This window comes from Erythrolamprus reginae, chromosome 3, assembly GCF_031021105.1.
Source record: "Erythrolamprus reginae isolate rEryReg1 chromosome 3, rEryReg1.hap1, whole genome shotgun sequence".
NCBI classification, from domain to species: Eukaryota; Metazoa; Chordata; class Lepidosauria; order Squamata; family Dipsadidae; genus Erythrolamprus; species Erythrolamprus reginae.
The window spans coordinates 96,673,835-96,695,791 of record NC_091952.1 but is presented as its reverse complement, the minus strand read 5'-3'; the positions used below and the strand labels follow the sequence as shown (position 1 = coordinate 96,695,791).

General features: G+C 40.5%; 3 protein-coding genes across 4 annotated transcripts in view; 1 reads left to right on the top strand and 2 right to left on the bottom strand.

Moving 5' to 3' along the window:
* The window catches only part of LOC139165346 (uricase-like), an 87,324-nt gene extending 84,537 nt beyond the window's left edge, over positions 1-2,787 (top strand). Inside the window, exon 9 of the mRNA XM_070748540.1 lies at positions 2,644-2,787. Within this exon, the coding sequence (XP_070604641.1) occupies positions 2,644-2,787 (144 nt within the window). The remainder of the gene's footprint in view (positions 1-2,643) is intronic.
* Positions 2,788-9,059: 6,272 nt separating this feature from the next.
* SAMD13 (sterile alpha motif domain containing 13) overlaps positions 9,060-21,957 on the bottom strand; it is a 62,596-nt gene continuing 49,698 nt past the window's right edge. Inside the window, exon 4 of one of the 2 annotated variants that reach the window (XM_070748994.1) lies at positions 9,060-11,862. In XM_070748994.1, coding sequence (XP_070605095.1) covers positions 11,719-11,862 — 144 coding nt within the window. In that variant the 3' untranslated portion in view covers positions 9,060-11,718. The remainder of the gene's footprint in view (positions 11,863-21,957) is intronic. The other variant, XM_070748995.1, reaches the window with a different exon arrangement.
* LOC139165751 (dnaJ homolog subfamily B member 6-like) overlaps positions 11,787-21,957 on the bottom strand; it is a 26,277-nt gene continuing 16,106 nt past the window's right edge. The window contains exon 2 of the mRNA XM_070748992.1: positions 11,787-11,862. The gene's annotated coding sequence lies outside the window, so the exon portion shown is untranslated. The remainder of the gene's footprint in view (positions 11,863-21,957) is intronic.

Here is a 21,957-nt window from a genome sequence, read left to right as displayed (position 1 = left end):
GAGAGCCAGAATAGCCCACAGCTGCGTGGGAGGAGGAGGAAAGGAAAGAGCTGCCCTCCTCCTCCTTCTCCTCCTTCCATAGCAAGTGGATCTCTTTAACAAATCTGCTTCTCTCTCCGGCTGGAGGCTTCTAAAGCCTGGAGAGAGTTCATGCCGTCCCGGTCCCTCCCACCCTTTAGCTTGCTGGCTCTCTCCTCCGCCTCCCTTTATTGCCCCATGTGCTGTGCAGGGAAGCAGATTTGCTAAAGAGATCCACTTGGGATGCAACAGGGAAATGAGGAGAGGAGAGCCAAAATAGCCTACAACCGCGGGGGAGGAGGAGGAAAGGAAAGAGCTGCCCTCCTCCTTCTCCTCCTTAAATCTGCTTCTCTCTCCGGCTGGAGGCTTCTAAAGCCTGGAGAGAGTTCATGCCGTCGCCGTCCTCCCCGTTTAGCTTGCTGGCTGGGCACCCTCTTGTGGTGATTCGGCGCCCTCTTGTGGTGACTCGAGTATAAGCCGACGTCGGGTTTTTCAGCCCATTTTTGGGGCTGAAAAACTCGGCTTATACTCGAGTATATACGATATTTAAAAATATTTTGTATGAAACATTTTATCTTTAAAAACAACATTAAAACAATCACAAAAAGAAAAACAACTTCATATAACATAACATAACAAAACATGCCATATAAAATCATTTTCATTTTACAGCATTCCATATCAGTGTACATAGTCTGCTTTTGTAACTCTTGCTCTCTTTAAATTATACTATTTGTACATTTCATATTCCTACATATATTTACATCTCAACATCTATCATCTTATATCAATAGTTATAAGTTTATCAATCTATCATACATAACTTTGAAATTCTACTCGTTGTACCTTTATCTATTAATTTTACTTTTATGTTCCAACCAGTTGTACCATTTGTTCCATATTTTATAATATTCCGTATCCTCTCTGCCACATGTTTCCATTGTTAATTTATTCATTTCCACACATGCTAGAATCTAGCACTTTTTCGATTATTATTGTTCATATAGGGGCTGTTTTCTGTCTTCCAATTTTGGCATAAATAATCCTGACTGCTGTCGTTATGTGGAGTAGGATATTTTGATTATTTTTATTTATTTTCCCTTTTTATAATCCCCAACAAAAACAGTTCCAGTTTTAATTCCAATTTTTGTTCTATCATTTCCTCTAACCATTTTTGAATCTTTCTCCAATTTTTTTTTGCCTCTGGGCACATCCACCACAAAAAATGTTATCCAGACAAGTTGACACCAAGAATTCCTGACACTGGAAGAAGAGATCATGGAAGTTATTTGAAGAATTCATTCTCAAGATCTGAATTTACAGGAGTAAACCTAAACAATCTTATAGCCAATGGAAGATTAGCCCAGATTATCTTCTGGTTTCATCTATTTGTTGATTTTATCAAGAGCACGTGAAGTGTTAATATCACTTTATAAGGCCTTGGTAAGGCCACACTTGGAATACTGCATTCAATTTTGGTCGCCACGATGCAAAAAGGATGTTGAGGCTCTAGAAAAAGTGCAAAGAAGAGCAACAAAGATGATTAGGGGACTAGAGACTAAAACATATGAAGAATGGTTGCAGAAACTGGGCATGGCTAGTTTAATAAAAAGAAGGACCAGAGCAGACATGATAGCAGTGTTCCAATATCTCAGTGGTTGCCACAAAAAATAGGGAGTCAAACTATTCTCCAAAGCACCTGAGGGTAGAACAAGAAGCCATGGGTGGAAACTAAACAAGGAGTGAAGTAACTTAGAACTAAGGAGAAATTTCCTGACAGTTAGAACAATTAATCAGTGGAACAGCTTGACTCCAGAAATTGTGAATGCTCCAACACTGGAAGTTTTTAAGAAGATGTTGGATAACCATTTGTCTCAAGTAGTGTAGGGTTTCCTGCCTAAGCAGGAGGTTGGAGTAGAAGATCTCCAAAGTCCCTTCCAACTTTGTTGTTGTTGTTTTTGTTGTTGTTGTTGTTATTATTATTATTACTATGTCAGTACAACACAGCAAACGATATCACTATGCTGGATTTTGTATTTCATCACCAGTCCGGCGCTTCCCAAGCACCTAGGACTGCGTGATGTAGCAGCGAATTATGTTTGCCGATCCCAGTAAAGCAGCCTTTTGCAATTGACAGATGGAGATTTTGTCAATTCCGATGGTTTTCAAATGTCCGCTGAGATCCTTTGGTTCTGCGCCCAGCGTGCCAAGTACCACTGGGACCACTTTCACTGGCTTATGCCAGAGTCGTTGCAGCTTGATTTTTAGATCTTCATATTTCACTAATTTCTCTAGCTGCTTCTCCTCAATTCTGATTATTATTATTATTATTATTATTATTATTATTATTATTATTATTATTATTATTATTCCACTAGCTATCTGGACTGATTAAATATGAAAAATGATTATTATTCAATGAAGTACAACCCCAACATTTTTTATTAATAACCTAGCCCTTTCTGAATTACTGGAGTCACCCAAGAGGTGAAATTAACTGTACAGACTAGTTAGATCCTTCGTGTGACTATGCAGGAAGAAACACAGTCCTGCTTTCTCTTATGATAACAATGAGTGTTTAAGTTAGAGACCAATGATTCAAATGTATGCATCTTTCCTTTCCAGATTTTTACACCCCAGGAGACACCATTTGGTGCTTGTGCAACTACGCTGCGTAGGAAGGATTGTTCAAAAAACCTGCGTGATATCCCAGTAGACTGCAAGCCTCGTTGCTCTGTTGGGTGGAAATTTGGCCGTGGAATTTTCTGAAGACCCATTTCTTTTCTGAGAATATCATATTCCATAATACTGAAATCATACCAGCGGACATTACTTACTCCATGCTTTTCTCCATGTTACCACAGAAAACCACTTATGGATGATTATTTCCAAGCAGAATTTCAAGGAAATAATTAATGAATTTCCTTTTTTCCCCTTCTCTTTTGAAAACTAACACCCCTATACTCATCACAAGGCACAGTAGTTGGACCCAAATTTCACCAAGATTCAGAATAATTTTCAATTACAGTCCATTCTAATATAATGAAGTCTGGATCCAATTTAGTCACACTGCAGAATTTCTACATCAATTAACTAGGGCTCATCAAGTAAGCAGATGTGCTACATGGGAAGCACCAGTAGCTACTTTCAAATGATTATTATTGAATTTATCTTCACTACTTTTGAAAAGATGGAAGAAAACAATAGTTAAGATCCCATTACTTTCCTGAATTGACTAGTGCCAGAGATCTAAATTTCTGCTGCCCATTTAATAAATTCTGTATCAAGTTGAATTAGACCAACTTTGTTAAAAGAAACAGAAGACCTGCAGTTTTGCATACTGTAGATTTTATATAGTGTGTGTTCTGTCGGGGTCTCTGGTAGAATCCTCCCAAAAATTCACAGGTACAAATTTCAGACACACACGTTTGAAAATTCAAAACAATGTTCTTTATAATGAAAATTCACTTAAACTAAGCCCTCTTTTGTTATAGCAAAGAGCACTCTTCTCCAAACAAACTGGTAATTTGTACAAGTCCCTTATCAGTTCTGTGATACTTAGCTTGCAGCTGTGAGGCAATTCACAGTCCTCCTTCTTTCACAAAGTGAAACACACTTTGTTCTGGTTTAGGTTCAAAGCAGGGAAAAATCAGCACACAAAAAGTCAAAGTCAGGAAAGCAGTCATGAAACACAATGATCAGATAATCCTCCACAATGGCCAAACCCACAGGCTGCTTTTATAGCAGCCTCACTAATTACCGCAGGCCCACCCAACCACAGGTGGCCTTATTTTCGTTGATAATAATCTCTCAGTTGTTGTTGCCTATGCATCACTCTCCGCATGCCTGGCTGTATCATTAACTCTTGTTCTGAATCCAAGGAGGAGCTAGATAATTGATCTCCTTCTGAGCTGTCTGCCACACTCTCCTCCTCCGTCACTCATGTCTTCTTGATCAGAGGAGCCTTCATCTTCAGATTCCACCGGGGGCAAACCAGGCCTGCAGCATGTGGATGTCTCCCCCACATCCACAGTCCTTGGGGCAGGAGCTGGGCCAGAGCTAACCACAACAGTGTGTCTCAAAGTTCAGAAAATTCCTACCTTAACTCTGCTGGTGGGTTTCCCAAACACACACACACACACACACACCAGACAAAAAAGACTTTCCAGACATCCTTTCTGGACTCTCACTTTCTCTAGACTTTCCTCTATCTGTCAGGGCCTCTGAAGCCTCAAAAAATTGTGTGAGAATGCTTGCATGATTTTTTTAGTATGCCTCAGAAGCTATGCGAAAACAAAACCATGTGGCTTCCAGAGGGTCTGACTGCAGACCTGCCGTATCATCACAAATGTCTTTTATAGGTTTGCTATCACTGTCATAGTATAACTGTGACTATTGATGGACTGGCATTCAAGTGATACAAAGGAGATTTTCGTGCAGTTTACTTTCATAACCATGTGAGAAGGTAAATAGCTGCATTGGCATCCTTCAGTCTCGAAAGATCCCATGGTATCATGCTCTGGATTCCCCAGAGCCTGAAGCCTGGGTAGGTAAATAGCTATGAATTTATATAATCATAAATCATACTCAAACTACTAGAAAGCTCAATTCAAAATATATGGATGCTAAATCTTGACATTCAATTTACTAAAAAAATCAAACAACAAAGAGCTGATTCTAATTTTTTATAAAATATATATTAATTCAATTAAACCGAAGATTTCTGAAGATCTAATTCCAGATGGAAGGAGTCAAATGACAAAACCCATTTTTACAACATTAACTGCAGACCATGCTTTTAACAAGGCTTCTGAGGTTTCATGATTGTACATAAGATTAATTTATTTACTTGCATAAAGCTTCCTAGAAGCAATAGACTTACATATATTATAAGCAGACACCTATATATTTGATGCAGAAATTCTGGGTGGCAACCTGAACTTTTTTTAAAATCAAATTTGAAACTGATTTCCAGAATGACTACCTACCAAAACACTTTAGTAGTTTGCCATATCATTTAGAAACAATTTGTTCCATAACCTTCCACAATTTGTGCTCTGCAGATAGACAATAGCCTATCATCAGATGTGTACTTCTTGAGGTTTACAAAATTACAATCCAGGATGTTCTACCGTCAAAGCCAGAGGCTATTCAAGGAAACCTGTAACACAATCCTACTTATTTCTGTGCAGTTTTCCTTGTCTTATAGTTATGTTATCTTTAAACAATAATAAATAAACAACAAATCTGAGATAAGATTTATTTAATCTGTTCTTTTAAAAAATATTCTAGGGACTGTTTATAAGCCCCCCAATCATTTTATCAGTGAGTTGGGCGCCATAGAAATTTAATAAACTAACAAATAAACAAACAACCCTTTTTCATTTGTAGTTTGGGGAAAAGTTAAGGATTTCAGTCTTTTGGAACAACGGGGCTTTTCATCATAGACAATACTGAACATATTTATTTAAATGTTTTCATTTACTATTCCTTTACTTATTAAGGTATAAATAGTTTTCAAGTTTCTCTTGCTTTCTATGACCTGTTCTTTAGAGTTAAGCATTCTAAACTGGAAGAAATGAGAATGTCTATAGCAATGGGTAAATAATTTCTAGGTGCCTCCTCTGTAACAGCCCTTTTTCTTCATTTACAAATTTGAAGACAGCAGAGAATGATGTTTACCAACACTTTTAACACCTGCTTTTTGTTGGGAGATATATATTAATGTTGCATTCTTATGAAATGGGAGAGTTTAATTAATGTAACCTATTTTGGGGGATTTGTTGGCCTTTTTACAATGTGTGAGGGACACTCATGCTAAAAGAAAATCTGCACATTACTATTAAATCTACACATTACTATTGAAAACCGTCTTATCAACAAGGTTTTTAATAAGAAAGCCCAGAAGATTCTCCAAAATATGATATCAAATATCATCATCATCATCTTTTCTGTTGTTCAAAATTTGATTGCATAATTTAATCTGTTTACTTTTTTTATTCTATCCTATCTTTCAACTAGAGAATTACTGGAATTAATATTAGAATGTTTCAAATGTCTTGTTTTCGGTTCTAAGGTTTCTAAATTTCTAGTTCTTTTATGGGTGAATAAAGAGCAAAGACAAAAATAAATTGAATCTGTTTATTCAATTAAATATAAAACTCTGTAAATATCAAAACATAAACATATTCCAGAGCCATACAATTCCTTATCTTGCAGATGAAAGCAACAGAGTTGAGCTGATGAACTTTTCATTTAGTCTATGGCATTGGTACATGAAAGCCAAACATCTATAATATTATTACGGAGTAGTAGTTTGGCTGCCTGAGATTATGAATTTGTTCAGTTCACACTAAAGCACTATCTGGGATGTGCCACAGGGGGCAAATTATCTCCCCACTCAGAGAAGCCAATAGCATTCCGCAAGTGTCAGCATCATCCAGAATTTTTTCCTCCGCCACCTTTTGCTTCATATTCAGGCCAGGCCAGCACTGAGTCCAGCAAAAAAGCAAAAACAAAAATAAAGGGAAAGGGAAAAGAGTCTACAAACCAAGGAACAATGAATCCACAAACCAAGGAACAAACAATGAATCCACAAAGTCAGGAAGAAAGCACTGAGTCCACAAGGAAGAATCAAGCTTCAACTATCAATACTGGTATACCAAACTCTACCAATTTATTGTTTGTTCCTTCCCCACGGTGTCCCCTTAAATCTTAGTCCCCAGGTGTGCCTTGTGAAGAGAGGCAGGGGGCTCTCCTCCCAAGTCATTGGGTCGGCCTTCGCTGTTCCTGCCTTCTCTCTACTCTCGATACTCAGGGATCAGGAGCGGGGAGTCCTTGTTCATCGCCCGAGCTCTGTCATTCTTGTCTATTGCTTGCCTTCTCTCAGTCATCCTGCCCCTGTTCCTCCCTGCTAACAAACCATTCCATTTCTGAAAGGCCCTGGCCCGGGGTGACTCAGCCTGCTCCTCCCCACATTCCTCTGAAGCCAATGAAGCTGCCCCTTCAATCTCCATTGGCTCCAGGTCTGTCTTGTCTTCCCTCCGCAGATTCAGACGCCAACAGGGGCATGATAGGAGAAAACATTTATGTACTGCATTTGCCCTGGTTTTCCTCAGTCCTCAATTTTTCATCAAAATCCTATAATATAACTTTGAATATTTATATATATAGAGAGAGAGCTGAAGGGATTGGATACTGTAGCCTAGAGGATAATTCTCTGCCTTACAAGGCAAAGGGTGCAGGTTCAAGTCCCAGTGGGTATGGCTAGCTGAGACGTTTCGGTGAAATCACATCCACCATCATCAGGCTGAAGTTTCCAAGCTTCGTGCTGTTGTAAAATGGAATATATATATAATTTGTTTGTTTTCGTAGATTTTATATATGTGTGTGTGTGTGTGTTTTCGTAGATTTCGGATTTCTAATCAGTTATAACACTATGAAATGACTGTAGTGATAACATTCATATGTGTGTGTGTGTGTGTGTGTGTGTGTGTGTGAATGTTATCACTACAGTCATTTCATATTGTTATAGCTGATTAGAAATCCAAATCTCAGTTAATCAAATCATGGCCAATCTTCTAACCACTATTCCATTCTCCTCTAATTCCTTTCTCTTAAGGTTGCTGTTGGATCTAAGGTAATAGAACAGCAAAGCTCAATTCACAGAGCTATGGTTAAAATGGTTTTAGTGAATTAAAATGGTTAGTGAATAAAATAGTGAATTAAACCACTTCTTTTTAAAAAATAGAAATGGTTAGTGAATTAAACCACTTCTTTTTTCATGCAATTATCTTCAGTTACAAGCTAGTCAAATGAGTTCATTCACACAATTCCTTAAGGAAAAAAATACCAGAAAGGAAAATGAATTACCGTATTTTTCAGAGTATAAGATGCTCTTTCCCTCCTCCTAAGAGGCTGAAAATTTGGTTGCATCTTTTACTCTAAATGTAGCCCCACCCACTTGCTGGCCCCCATACCGTTCAGCCTCTGTGTACTCTTCCTGACTGCAGAGATTGCCACTGACAATGGGCTTTACGTGTTGCACTTTCAACCTTCAAGTGCTTGCGCAGTGCCAAAAATGGCTACCTAGAATAGTTGCTGCCTTCTCTTCCCTCTTCCCTCTTTTGCCTGCTTTAGTCACAGGAGCTCCCACTAAAGATCAACTGTGCTTCTGAAGCTGTTTTTCAGCCCAAACACAAGCTAAGTGATCTTCCGTGCTTTGCCTGATTTTCTAATTGGTGCTCCCTCTGACAATCAGCTGTGGTTTAGAAGTTTAGCCCCAACCATTCTCAACCTCAAAACCAGTGAGATAATGAATGTACTGAAGCTTATATCTCATTATCCCCCATCTTAGAACCAGCGAAGGAACTAATGCGCTAAAGCTGACCAGGCTAAGGACTAGCCAGATGAATACCTGGTAGGCAGAATTCCCACCCACCTTATTTCCTCCCCCCAAAATAAGGTGTATCTTATACTCTGCTGTGTCTTATACTCCAAGTATAAGCTCAGCACATTCTACAAATGTGACTCATTTCTACAATTTCCCAACTCAAAACAAACTCATATTTAGAAAGAGATGGCTCATCATTTGCTCATCCCATTTGGAATGACCTTTCTGGGCCACTGGGTGTCTTCTACCTTTTTAAAGAAAAGTTTGGAGGAAATTCTATTTGATTTGAAATAACAAAAGTCACATCTGGGGTTAAGAAAGACCTTGCCCCTCTCTTCCCCAGATGCCACCTGTGAAAAATATGATTTGGGTGTACAGACTTGTATGAAACTTTTCTATATTTTCTCATTTGCTTAGAATGCCAATTAGTTTATTAATTTTCTTGCTACTTGTTATGTACAGAGAACGTATGCACCGGAAACAAATTCCTTGTGCATCTAATCATACTTGGACAATAAAGAATTATATTCTATTTTGAAATGTTGAAATTATAAATATGGTACACTGTCATTGTATTGTACATATAGTTCTCCTGTATGTACAAAGTATCATGCAGAGACAATAAAGGCAAGATTCTCTTTAAAAAGTACATCAGCTAAACATTTTTATTTCCATAATGATTGTCACAGAGATTCTACTATTTTTCTTTCTTTCTTTCTTTCTCTTCCTTTCTTTTCTTTCAACTCTTCCCCTCACCCTCAGTTCCCATGAACTTTTGTCTCTCTTACAATGAATTTTCCAGTGTATCCTTGTTGTGCTTCAATAATGCGCAAGTGACCTGCCACCCCACGGTAAACCCATCTGGACATCCTAAGGCTGAAGATTTCCCACATATTCTTTGTTTTGTGGCATTAGCAGATATTTTTCACCCCTCACAGCTGACAATGCGGCCAAAGTTGCTTTTCTTAGTTATTACATGGATATAAATTAGATTGAATTCATTAGAATTTAGACTGAATTCAGTTAGTAGCTTTCATTTGGTATCTTTATAACGTGATGGAACTTGCAACATTCTTGTCCAGTGAGTCTTTAATTTTATTTAAAACAGACTTTGTTGCGTCATCTCTAAGCTTTGGTGAGGAACTGTACCTGACATGCTTAAGTAACTTAGTCATTTTTTATCATAAGCTGCTGAAATATTCCACCAAGCCAGCAGTTACAGGTAAAAATAAAAAGTAATTCAGGGCTAACATTGCATTTAAGCAGTACATTCAATTAATGGATAAGAATTATGTTTAACTTATAATTTGTTCTTGCATTTCTTTTGATATCTCAAACCTTTATCTTTGAAAAGTGGCACATAGAGCCAGAGGCTGGAGTTGCCCCTTTTAAAAATCTGCTGCGGTAAAGATAAAAGGATGAGATAATTACAATTGTTGTCACAAATTGCTGTTCACCAATACTGTAAGACAACGTCACCATGAAAGAAACTCGCAGAGGATAAACAGGAAGTTTTTACATTTTCACATGGTGACATAATTCTAGATAGTACATTTTTATTGATTTAGAAATTATCTCACATTTTATGCCTCTGTGGCTTGTAGGGAGGAAAAATCAAAATCCACTTAACAGGAAATGCAAGTAGGAATACACAGCTAAAATTTAGCAAAATATGTGAATGTCACATGCTGTTCAATATTCAAATGTCTACAACTTGCAAAGTTACATGGTCATGTCAAAATTGCTTACTTTTGAACTGGTTCTGTATATTATTAGTAGTATCTGTGCGTTCTGGACAAGCTCTGATGTTTTCAGATAGCTCAAAAAGCTGAAAGATAGCTTCAGGTAGCTCAAAAATACTGTTTCTCATAATAAATGTAACCAGGATCAGAGTAAAACTGAACAACTTTTGATGGCTGGCAGGGAGCAGATTATTAATCTTTTTGGTTATAAAACCCCAAAAAGGATGGAATAACTATGAAGTGTAGTCAATGAAAGAGGCAGGCCTAGAGATTGTAATTATAACTTCTGCCTTTTCTTAAAATTGTTCTCTTTTCTAAATTTCCCAAAGTAAAAAATTCTCCTAAGTGGAAATAAATGAATTTTTGCATGTGTTCTTAAAAGAACAGAAGTCCCATCAGCTCAGCTGAGTGTATTATTAACATGAAAGACATTCAGTAAAAGACAAGACTCTTCATGAGAAAAAGTAAAAAAAAAGCAAACTGAATCAGAACATAAGTAATATCTTTGTTGATGCAAAATATCTGCAATTAAAATCAAGAACTGGTTGAAAGAGATTGAAACTACAGGTCTTCCCTTAGCAGGGATTCACAGTTGTAAGATATCATTCTTTAACTTTTCAGAAATAGATATTTGGCTCATGAATCAAATTATATATCAATATAATTCTTTACCACACCACAAAATGCAGTATGTAAAAATATGCAGGGATTTACATTTTTTACACAACTGTAACAAAACTTTTAGCAAACAAGTTATAAATTAGAACATGAATTTTGTTTCACAAAGCAGTACAAACATTCTCTAAAATTTCCTTCACAGAATACCCTTTCAAGTTCAACAAAAAAAAACTTACAAAAAACTTTACAACCTCTGTATGCAGCTTTTGCCCTTCCCAAACCTATTCGAGTATATAGGTTGCACAACTTTAAAACTTTAGTCTATGAACAAACATTAATAAGATAAAAATAGGTGCTTCCTCTAGGAAAAAAGGTTATTTTGGCAAATTCAAAACTTGCTGCTAATGTTATGAAAGAATTGTGATTTTTTTTAAATAGAACTTCTAGAAATGTCTCTTGGTCATCTAATACCTTTCCTATTTCCTTTCCAAATTAGGAACAATTAATTTAAAATAAAAGGGATCTGTGCAAAGGTATAAATGCGCTTTAGTGGGCCTTGTGCAACAACAGAGGTGTCATCCTTCTGTTTTAAGCAATAGTTTAAAAAAATCAAGCATATACATTTTAAATACTTCTGTTTCCAGTTACCATTTTGTGACTCTACAGCATTACCAAAAAGAAGCATACTGAACTGTTCTTTTGTTGAATAACGAGAAATTCTACACCCTTACCAGTTTATTTATTAAACAGCATATTGCTAAAGTTATCCAATAGGATATGTATAAATATAAATATATATTTCTTTCAGTGCCATTTGGTTTAATTTCATTATGCACACGTACAGGTTTTGTGTTGTTTGGTTTTTAATAAAGTTCCAGTGCCAAAAAATCAATGATGCTTGTTTATTTTGAAGAGCAGGAAAAAAACACGGTCCAGTTTGAAAATCCACTATAGTGAACTGTTCTTCAGATGCTGTGTCTGTAGAGGCTTTACATGATATTCATAGATCTTCAGTGCAGGCCCCAGTTTTAATGAAAGTCCAGTGAGTACATCGTTCCTTGTCATCAACAGTAAAGACTTCCCATCAATTTCCTAAAACAAAGATGAATAAAGCTTAAAACAATCTAGAAATGGGGAATAGGTTCAAAAGCCCTTTTATTGTTTGTTTTTAAAGGTACAGTACTTGGAATGTGGGATACTTTTTTAGGTTTATCAATAGCTCCTGTTTTAATCAAAAGGACTATAAATCTTGAATCTAAAGCTTTTTCCCTTCTGTGAATGCTAAGAAGAATTTGAGGCATTTAGCAACCATCCTAACTTATTATCCCAGAAATACTGAATCAGGTTAATTGGTCCAACTAGCAGCCACCTTGCAGGGTTTCAGGTCAACCCCACTTGACCACAATTGAGGCCAAATTTGCTGTTGCTAAGGTGAGCCAGTTGAATTCTGCTTCATTTTATCAGCTGTCTTGCCACAGTTGTTACCTGAAAACACTGCAATTGTTAAATTAGTAACATGGTTGTTAAATGAATCTGGCTTCCCGACTGACGTTGTTTGAATTAAAAGCACAAAAGGTGATCTTATTATGACCTTGGTACCCTATAACCATCATAAAAATGAACCAGTTGCTAAGCATCTGAATTTTGATCACATGATCAAGGGGATGCTGCAATGATATTAATTTAAAAAAACATCTGAAAAATTTCTTATAAGGAAGACAGAATGCTAAGGGGATTTAGAAAGGCTTAAAGTAAAGAAACACTATTGACATTCAGATGAAAAAAGAAAGGGAAACTGATGTAAATAAAAGAAAAAGAACAATGGTAAACCTTTTAACAATTGTATAATTAAGTACTCAGTTGGAATTTTGTTAGTACAGTGATCCCTCGATTTTCGCGGGTTCAAACTTCGCGAAACGGCTATACCACGGTTTTTCAAAAAATATTAATTAAAAAATACGCCACGGTTTTTTTTCTATACCACGGTTTTTCCCACCCAATGACGTCATACGTCATCACCAAGAGTCACTTCTCTCTCTCTTTCTCTTTCTTTCCTGTCATTCTCTGCTTCAATCATTTTCTCATTTCTCTTTTTTCTCCCTTTTTCTATCATTTTTTTCTCTGTCTCTACCTTCCACTCTCCCCCCTCTTGCTCTCTCTCTCTTTCTCCCTCTCCCTCTCTGTGATAACGCCTGCCCCCACCTCTCCTGCAGCCACCTCGCTGATAGCTGGGACGAAAGTGCTTTCAGTTAAGGTACTGTGAGAGGGGCGAGGCAGGCATTCTCAAAGCGCTCAGAGCGGCTACCGGACGAATGAGGAGGATGAGAAGCCGTAGCCGCCAGCGCTGCTGCAGGAGGACCCGTGTCCGAAGAAAGCCGGTCAGAGGGGTGGATCGGGCGGGCGGGCAGTAGCGGCAAGGGGGCCGGAGGCGCTGGGGGGGCGGGGGCAGCCGACATTCAAAGCAATCTTTGCTGGCCTCCGCACTTTCGTCGCTCCCTGCCCTAATTTCAAGCCTGGCTCTTTGCGCTGCCTTGAAAAAGGGTGCGTGGGGGTAGTTTTTGGCTGTCCATAGCCAAAAATGGTGTTTTTACTTCCGCACCGCTACTTCGCGGAAAATCGACTTTCACGGGAGGTCTTGGAACGTAACCCCCGCGAAAATCGAGGGAACACTGTATTCCTTTTTAAAGGGAAACATTTTATAGCTTATGTCTTCATACAATGATTTTCTTAAAATTGTTCGCCTGCCTCAGAGTAAATGAAAGAATAAAATATCTATCAACTTAAAATACTATGACAGCAAGAAAAGAAACCGCTAAGAGATGTAATATGAATTCTTATAATTTTGGTCCCATATTTGGTAGTAAAATATTGTATGATATTTACTCAACTATAAACCTCTGTCCAAACATACTGAGTTCCCTTACAATGTCCAAATTATCCATAAAAGACAAATCCTAGCATGAATAAAGTCTGATTACAATTTGCTGTTTCCCAAGGGAGGGGTCTTAACTGACCTTTAAAAATGTACACTACTACTGGTTTCTTTGTTTTAATTTTTTTTAAATTAAAAATTCTTAAAAAGCAAATAAGTCTTGTTAGTTTTCCTGGATAAACCAGACGTGGAATGGATGAGCTAAATCTACTTTATTAGAAGGTTACATTAACTTGTAAGTACAAACTTCCTGCCTGTCACTTTTAACTCCTAGATCCATTAGGGCAGATTCTTTTTTGACTGTTGTTAAATCCTTGCTGGAATGAAGGACTGCAATCTTGTAGTAAGTAACGGTTCTTTATTGAACAGGAGGTAACGGTTTACAGAACTAAACAAGACAAACATGGCCGTGCCTGGCAGCTATATATATACCGGGCTGCCAGGCTGAGCCAACCAATCACCTTGCAGTATTTTCCCGCCCAAGGAATATGGGGTGGGTACAAGGCCTAACTGTCCTCTGGACACAACAACTGTGACTGCAAGTTCCTGCCTCTCTTGTCTGATGATTTCTTAAGTAGCATCTCTTCTCCTTTGTCCTCAAGGTTAGGTACGTATTCCATTACAAATCTTTACCACAGTGTGGGCTCTAAGTAGAGATTCCGGCTTTTTTTAGCATTTACTTGTGTTTTCCTGAAAATAAGACCAAGTCTTATTTTCTTTTTGGTCCCCAAAAAAGCATAGGGCTTATTTTTAGGAGGTGTCTTTATTTTTTTCCCCATATAGAGGAGGCCCACTTGTTTGCTCGTGATGGGACAGGAGACTGTGTGGTGTGTCAGTGACACTGCTGTGAGGTAGAGAAAATGGAGCTGCTCCATGTGCTCTGCATCAGCTTACCTCATGGCCACCGCAGCCAGGCCACCAAAAAGCTCCCACGCCTGCCTTGCCTCACAGCCACGGCACCAACATCCCCATCCAGCAAGCTCCCACAATGTACCGGTGCCACAGCTATGAGGCGAGGCAGTGAAGCTGCCCCATGCACCCCGTCACCTTCCTCGCCTCACGGCTGCGGCACCATCACACAACTCAGCTTCTGTTCCTTTGTGGCTATGAGCAAGCAGAAAAAGTGGACAAGTGGGCCAGTGGCAGGGGTGGGCTACTGCCTAGGCAGAGGGGAATGTAGTGAGGTAGAAAAAATGGAGCTCCACCCCAGAGCACCCAATTTGCAATGAAAGATGTTGAAAGAAATGCAGGGCGTCTTGCATAAGTCACGCCCACAGTGTGGTAGAAATTTTTTTAGTAACCCTTCCCTGGCCAGTGGTCACTTGCTGCATATACTGTATGTTTTGATCCAGTTCCCAAACACGAAAAAACCTCTGTAGTTAATTAAATGTCCCCTTTATTAGGAGCACCAGCAGCCTTGGCTAAAAGTCTTTCTGTCAGGGTTTCAAGTAACACCCCCAACCAAGTAAGACTGGAGGCAGGCGGACACTTTGTGTCTCACACACAGGGCCGCCATCAGGAATTTTGGGGCCCCATACAGCCTAAGTGTCTGCCCCCCCCCCCGGCCATTTTAAAACTACTGCCCCCCAAATCCGGTGCCATGCCCACCATGGCCACACACCCTGGGCAAGCCTTCCCCCGGCCCTCTGAGGTCAAACACAGCCCTGATGTGGCCCTCAATGAAATTGAGTTTGACACCCCTGGCCTAGAGGCTAAATCCTATGAACAAGGGCTAAGAGAATGAGTATGTTTAGCTCAATAAATAGAAAACTGAGGGGGGAATATAATAGTAGTTTCCCAATCCTTAAAGGGCTGCCACAGAGCAGATGGCATCTATTTATTCTCCATGCCACCTGAAGGTAGTACAAGAAGCAATGGGCGGAACCTCACCAAGAAGAAATGCAATCTGGAAATAAGGAAAAACTTGGGACTGGGCGACATAGAAATAAAAAATAAAAAAATAAATAAATCCCTTCTTTTTTATTAAAAGAAATTAATAGAAACATAGAAACATAGAAGACTGATGGCAGAAAAAGACCTCATGTTCCATCTAGTCTGCCCTTATACTATTTCCTGTATTTTATCTTAGGATGGATATACTGTATGTTTATCCCAGGCATGTTTAAATTCAGATACTGTGGATTTACCAACCACGTCTGCTGGAAGTTTGTTCCAAGCATCTACTACTCTTTCAGTGAAATAATGTTTTCTCAGGTTGCTTTTGATCTTTCCCCCAACTAACTTCAGATTGTGTCCCCTTGTCCTTGCGTTCACTTTCCTATTAAAAACACTTATCTCCTGGACCTTATTTAACCCTTTAACATATTTAAATGTTTCGATCATGTCCTCCCTTTTCCTTCTGTCCTCCAGACTATACAGATTGAGTTCATGAAGTCTTTCCTGATATGTTTTATGCTTAAGACCTTCCACCATTCTTGTAGCCCGTCTTTGGACCCGTTCAATTTTGTCAATAATAATTTTAAAAAACCAAAATCCATTACTATTAAAACTAAAACAACCAGCAAAACTATTAATAAAAACAGGTGAGGGCTGGGTTTTTTTCTCTGTTATTATTTAAGTGCTTTTACCATATGCTTTAAATCAAGAATCACTTCTCTCTCTGTTTCTCTCTTTTTTCTGTCATTCTCTGCCTCAATCATTTTCTCATTTCTCTTTTTTTCTCCCCTTTTTTCTATCATATCTCTCTCGCTTCCTTCCACTCTTCTCTCTCTCTCTCTTTCTTCCTCTCTTTCACTCTCTTCCTTCCTCTCTCATCTCTTTCTTTCTTTCTCTCTCTCACTCCCTTCCTCTCTCATCTCTTTCTTTCTTTCTTTCTTTCTCTATCTTGCTTTCTTCCTCTCTCTTACTCTCTTCCTTCCTCTCTCATCACTTTCTTTCTTTCTTTCCTTCTCTCTCTCTTTTTCTCTGTCTTGCTTCCTTCCTCTCTCTCACTTTCTTCCTTCCTCTCTCATTTCTCTCTCTCATTTCTCTCTCTCTCTCTCTTTCTCTATCTTGCTTTCTTCCCCTCTCTCTCTCTCTCTTTCTCTCTCTCTCTCTCTTTCTCTATCTTGCCTTCTTCCTCTCTCACTCTCTTCCTTCCTCTCTCATCTCTCTCTCTCTCTTTCTTTCTCTCTCTCTTTCTCTATCTTGCTTTCTTCCTCTCTCTCACTCTTCCTTCCTCTCTGATCTCTCTCTCTTTTCTTTCTCTCTCTTTCTCTATCTCTCCCCCTTTCTCTCTCTCTCTTTTTCTCACTTTCCCTCTCTTGTTTTCTTTCTCTCTCTTGCTTTCTCTCTCACACTCTTTCTCTCTCTCGTTCTCTTTCTCTTGCTATCTCTTTCTCTCCCCCTATTTCTCTCTCTCTCTCTCTCACTTTCTCTCTATCTTGTTCTGTCGTGGCTCTCACTCTCTCTCGTTCTCCGGAGGCTGGCAAAAGTAATTTTCAATTACTTTCAATTGTAATTTTCAATTACAATCAACCTATCTCTCCTTCCTTCCTTTCCCCCCTCCCTCTTTTCCTTTCCTTCCCCTTTCTCCTTCTTTCCCTTCTTCCTTCATTCCAACCAACCTATCTCTTCTTCCTGTTTCCTTCTCCTCCCTCTTCCCCTTCCTTCCCCTCCGTCTTTCCCTTCCTTCCCTCCCTATTTTTCCTCCCTTCCCTTCTGTGTCCTCCTGGCCCTCTCTTCCCCTCGCCTCCCTTTCCCCGACGAGGGCAGCCCGTAGAGTCACACCCATCCCGGGCCGAGTTACAAGAGCTGCAGCCGGGCGGGGAGCGCCCCACTCGCTTCGTTCCCGCCGCAGGGCTCGGTCGGGAGCCCGCTGGTCAGGGCTCGGTCGCCGCCACCAGGAATCCAGGAAACCGGGGTCAGGGGATGCGCCTGGAATGTCGGGCGCGTGGGCTGACGCACGCTCTCTCCACCCCCCTGCTGCCCGGAAAATTCAAAGTAAGAAAAACCGCTCTTACTTTGAATGCTCCGGGCAGGCTAGCAGGGAGATGGAGAGAGCGCGGTGGCCCCCGCTGTGAGAATGCCCGCAGGGAAGAGAGGCGGAGCGGACAGGCGGGCGAGGGCAGCGGCGAGTAGCCACGGGGGCGCGAGGGGGCTAGAGGCGCGGGGGAGGCGGCAGGCGGGGGCGGTCGCGGCTTTGTGCGCGCGGCCTGCCCTTGGAAAAGGGTGCACGGGGGGCCTTTTGGGGGACGCTGGCACACGCTTGCGAAGCCTACAACTTGCGCTTGTGTTAAATTTTGTTTCTTTCCTAAGCAGCCTTCTGTATAAAAAAATCCATTTGGGAACGACTCGTTCCCAAATGGATTTTTTTACACAGAAGGCTGCTTAGGAAAGAAACAAAATTTAACACAAGCGCAAGTTGCAACCGCCACCCCGAAGGGGCTCCTACCTTCGCCACATGCTCTGGGACTGGAGGACCGCGCTGCCTAAGGCTCCGTCGGGGCTTCTTCGAGTCCTGCCTCGCGAGGGCCATAGGGCCCGCCTTTTTCGTTGGTGAGACAGGCAGCCGGCAAGAGAGGGCCGGTACTGCGCATGTGCGACGGCGGGCAAAACCGGGCCCCCCTCATGGCCGGGCCCGGTACACCACTACCAGTAATACCCCCCTAACGGCGGCCCTGCTCACACAGAAAGCTAACAAGTGTTTCAGTACCTGTGGAAAGCAGAGCTCGCTCCCTTTCCCCCTAAAATGGCCCTTCACATCAGGAGTCTCTCTCTCTCTCTCTCCCTGTGTTCACACAAGAAGTCCTGGAAGGTACACTTGCTTTTTTCCAGCAGCACACACACACACACACACACTCAGAAAGCATGACCAATTCTCAGCGTCACCGATTCAAAGGAAAGTCTGATAAGTCCCAGACATGATTCAGAAGCCAGTAGCTGACCAAAGATGAATAGTTGTCTGCCACACTTACTATTTGGACAGGGAGTCATTGCTCACAGTCACTCATGCCCTCATCACCTCGAGGTTCGATTACTGCAACGCTCTCTACATGGGGCTACCTTTGAAAAGTGTTCGGAAACTTCAGATCGTGCAGAATGTGGCCGCGAGAGCCATCGTGGGGCTCCCTAGATTCGCCCACATTTCTGCAACACTCCACGGCCTGCACTGGCTGCCGATCGGTTTCCGGTCACAATTCAAAGTGTTGGTAATGACCTTTAAAGCCCTACATGGCATTGGACCAGAATACATCTGGAACCACCTTCTACCGCACGAATCCCAGCAGCCAATAAGGTCCCACAGAGTTGGCCTTCTCTGGGTCCCGTCGACCAAACAATGTCGTTTGGCAGGCCCCAGGGCCTCTGGGATCAACTCCCCTCAGAGATTAGAACAGCCCCCACCCTCCTTTGTCACCAGGCATGGGGGAGTTAGGATATTCCTTCCCCTAGGCCATTACAAATTATGTATGGTATGTTTGTGTGTATGGTTGGTTTTTATAATAAGGGTTTTTAGTTGTTTTATTAAATTGGATTGTTACATGTTGTTTTTTATCGTTGTTGTTAGCCGCCCCGAGTCTGCGGAGAGGGGCGGCATACAAATCCAATAAATAATAATAAATAAATAAATAATCTCTACTCTCTGCCTTTTATTCCCAGAGTGAGAATAAGGTTTAGCTAGCAGTGGTAGCTCTTCTGTCCCAAGGATTGGCCCATTGATTCCCATTGCTCTCCTCTCCTCTGCCTTCTGTGCATCCCTGTACCAGGCATTGGTCCCAGCTGTTCCTCCTCTTCTTCATTAACCACCTCCAGACATGGAGGCTGTGGCCTCTCCAACTGAGGGTTGATGGGTGGCCCAGGCTCTACTCCTATCTTTGACAGCTCCATTCCCTCTTCCCACTTGGGGCTCTCAGGTTGCCTTGACACTGGTCCTGACTTCCACGCTTCCTCCTCATCTGATTCAGTTGCTGACAGGCCATAACAACAGGTGTCAGGGCAGGTGTCATGCCCTCATCACCTTGAGATTCGACTACTGTAACGCTCTCTACATGGAGCTACCTTTGAAAAGTGTTCGGAAACTTCAGATTGTGCAGAATGCAGCTGCGAGAGCAATCATGGGCTTCCCTAGGTATGCCCATGTCACACCAACACTCCGCAGTCTGCACTGGTTGCCGATCAATTTCCGGTCACAATTCAAAGTGTTGGTTATGACCTATAAAGCCCTTCATGGCATCGGACCAGAATATCTCTGGGACCGCCTTCTGCCGCACAAATCCCAGCAACTGATTAGGTCCCACAGAGTTGGCCTTCTCCAGGTCCCGTCGACTAAACAATGTCGTTTGGCGGGTCCCCGGGGAAGAGCCTTCTCTGTGGCGGCCCCGACTCTCTGGAACCAGCTCTCCCCGGAGATTAGAACTGCCCCCACCCTCCTTACCTTCCGTAAACTCCTTAAAACCCACCTTTGCCACCAGGCATGGGGGAATTGAGATATTTCCCCCGGGCCTATACAATTTATGTATGGTATGTTTGTATGTATGTTTGATTAATAATGGGTTTTTTAAAATGTTTTTTAAATTATTAGATTTGTTATGAATTGTTCTATTGCTGTTGTGAGCTGCCCCGAGTCTAAATAAGTAAGTAAGTAAGTAAGTAAGTAAGTAAGTAAGTAAGTAAGTAAAGTAAATGAGTAAATAAGTAAATAAGTAAGTAAATAAGTAAGTAAGTAAGTAAATGAATAAATAAGTAAGTAAATAAGTAAATAAGTAAATGGATGGATGGATGGATGGTCTGGTTGCAGGGCCCCCAAGGTAAGCCAGTGTGGGGTGCCTGGGCAACTCCACCACCCCACTTTGCCTCATGGCCACTGCACCACAAACAACCAGACAGAATGGACAGGGAGAGGGCTGAACCGGTTCTTAAATAGGGATTATTTTGGGGATTACGGTTTATATTACGCGTATACATAAAAAACATGCTAGGGTTTATTTTCAGGATAGCTCTTATTTTCAGGTTAATAGGATATTTAGGTTGAATGACTACGGACCTCTTTAAATCATTTCAGAAAGTTCCAAAGAACAAGAGCAACCAGAGAAAATATGACACAATTCTAAAGTGTATCCTTTTTCTGTATTAATTGAATATAATGAAATAGAACCCTGTTAAGCTTGCATAAAGGTAATCCTCATTTAGTGTCTGCAATTGAGGCTGTCTCAACAGTCATTAAGTAAAAAAAATCACATGACCATGACCGTGCTTACAATTTTACCTCAGCTTTCATTTACATCACAGTATTGAAAACTTATAACTCCAAAAAAAACTTGAAGGAATTCAAATAGTGAGGAGGGTTTCTGGAACTTATCTCATGAGAAAGCTGGGTAAAAGGGCAACTCTTATAAACCCTTCCTTCTCCCACTTTTTGAAATACTCATTCAAGTGTTGGGATAATTAGCATTAAGAGAACTAATGTTTGTACTTACATTAATTGGAGAGGAAGGGATTAAAAAAGACTAATCTGGTATAATTAGGCCCTGTCAAATTTTTCAGTTTTCAATTTCCAAACATTAGGGGTGCTCAAAAGTTGCAATATGCCTTGGGGATTGTAAAGATATTTTGGTTACATTAATATAATTTAGATGTGCTTGGTACCAACCAAGCACATCTGGTGCTTGGTGCTTGGTATGGTAACTATATAATTATCCTAACTTTTCAGACCAGCAATTCCCAAGCAAACAATTCAGACCAGCAATTCCCCACTACCATCAATGAAGAACCTTATTCTGGGTGCAGTGAGTCATGTAGAAGATATCTTTATCATTTCATTCCAGAGAAAGGCTCAAAAACAGGAAAACATGCTCAAGTGATTGCAGATAATCTTGTGTATTTCATGATGAAGAAAGGCATTGACAAAAGCTTGAAGGTCATTGTAGGAGATTCTACAAATGTTAATACTGGTTGTGAAAGGTGGTGCCATGCACTGGGTAGCGGTCAAGTCAGAGCATCCAATCTGCTGTAGCTGATTGACTGGTCTAAAGGGCTATATGAGCCACCTTTGATGTGCAAACTGACTACAGTGGAAATAAAGAAGTTCATTGACAAACAGAGGCAGCAAGAAGTGTGTATACACATGAGAAACATGAAAGTTATATCAGAGGCCAAGAAGCAAGTTGATAACTGATGTCAAATAATGAATCAAAACAAGACTTGAAACTCACAAACATTTTTGTAACTTAGATAATTGCGTTCTCATGTTAGTTTATGATTTGATTGCTTTTTGCTTAGCTAGATAAGATTAATGCACAAGAAAATGTTAATTTTTA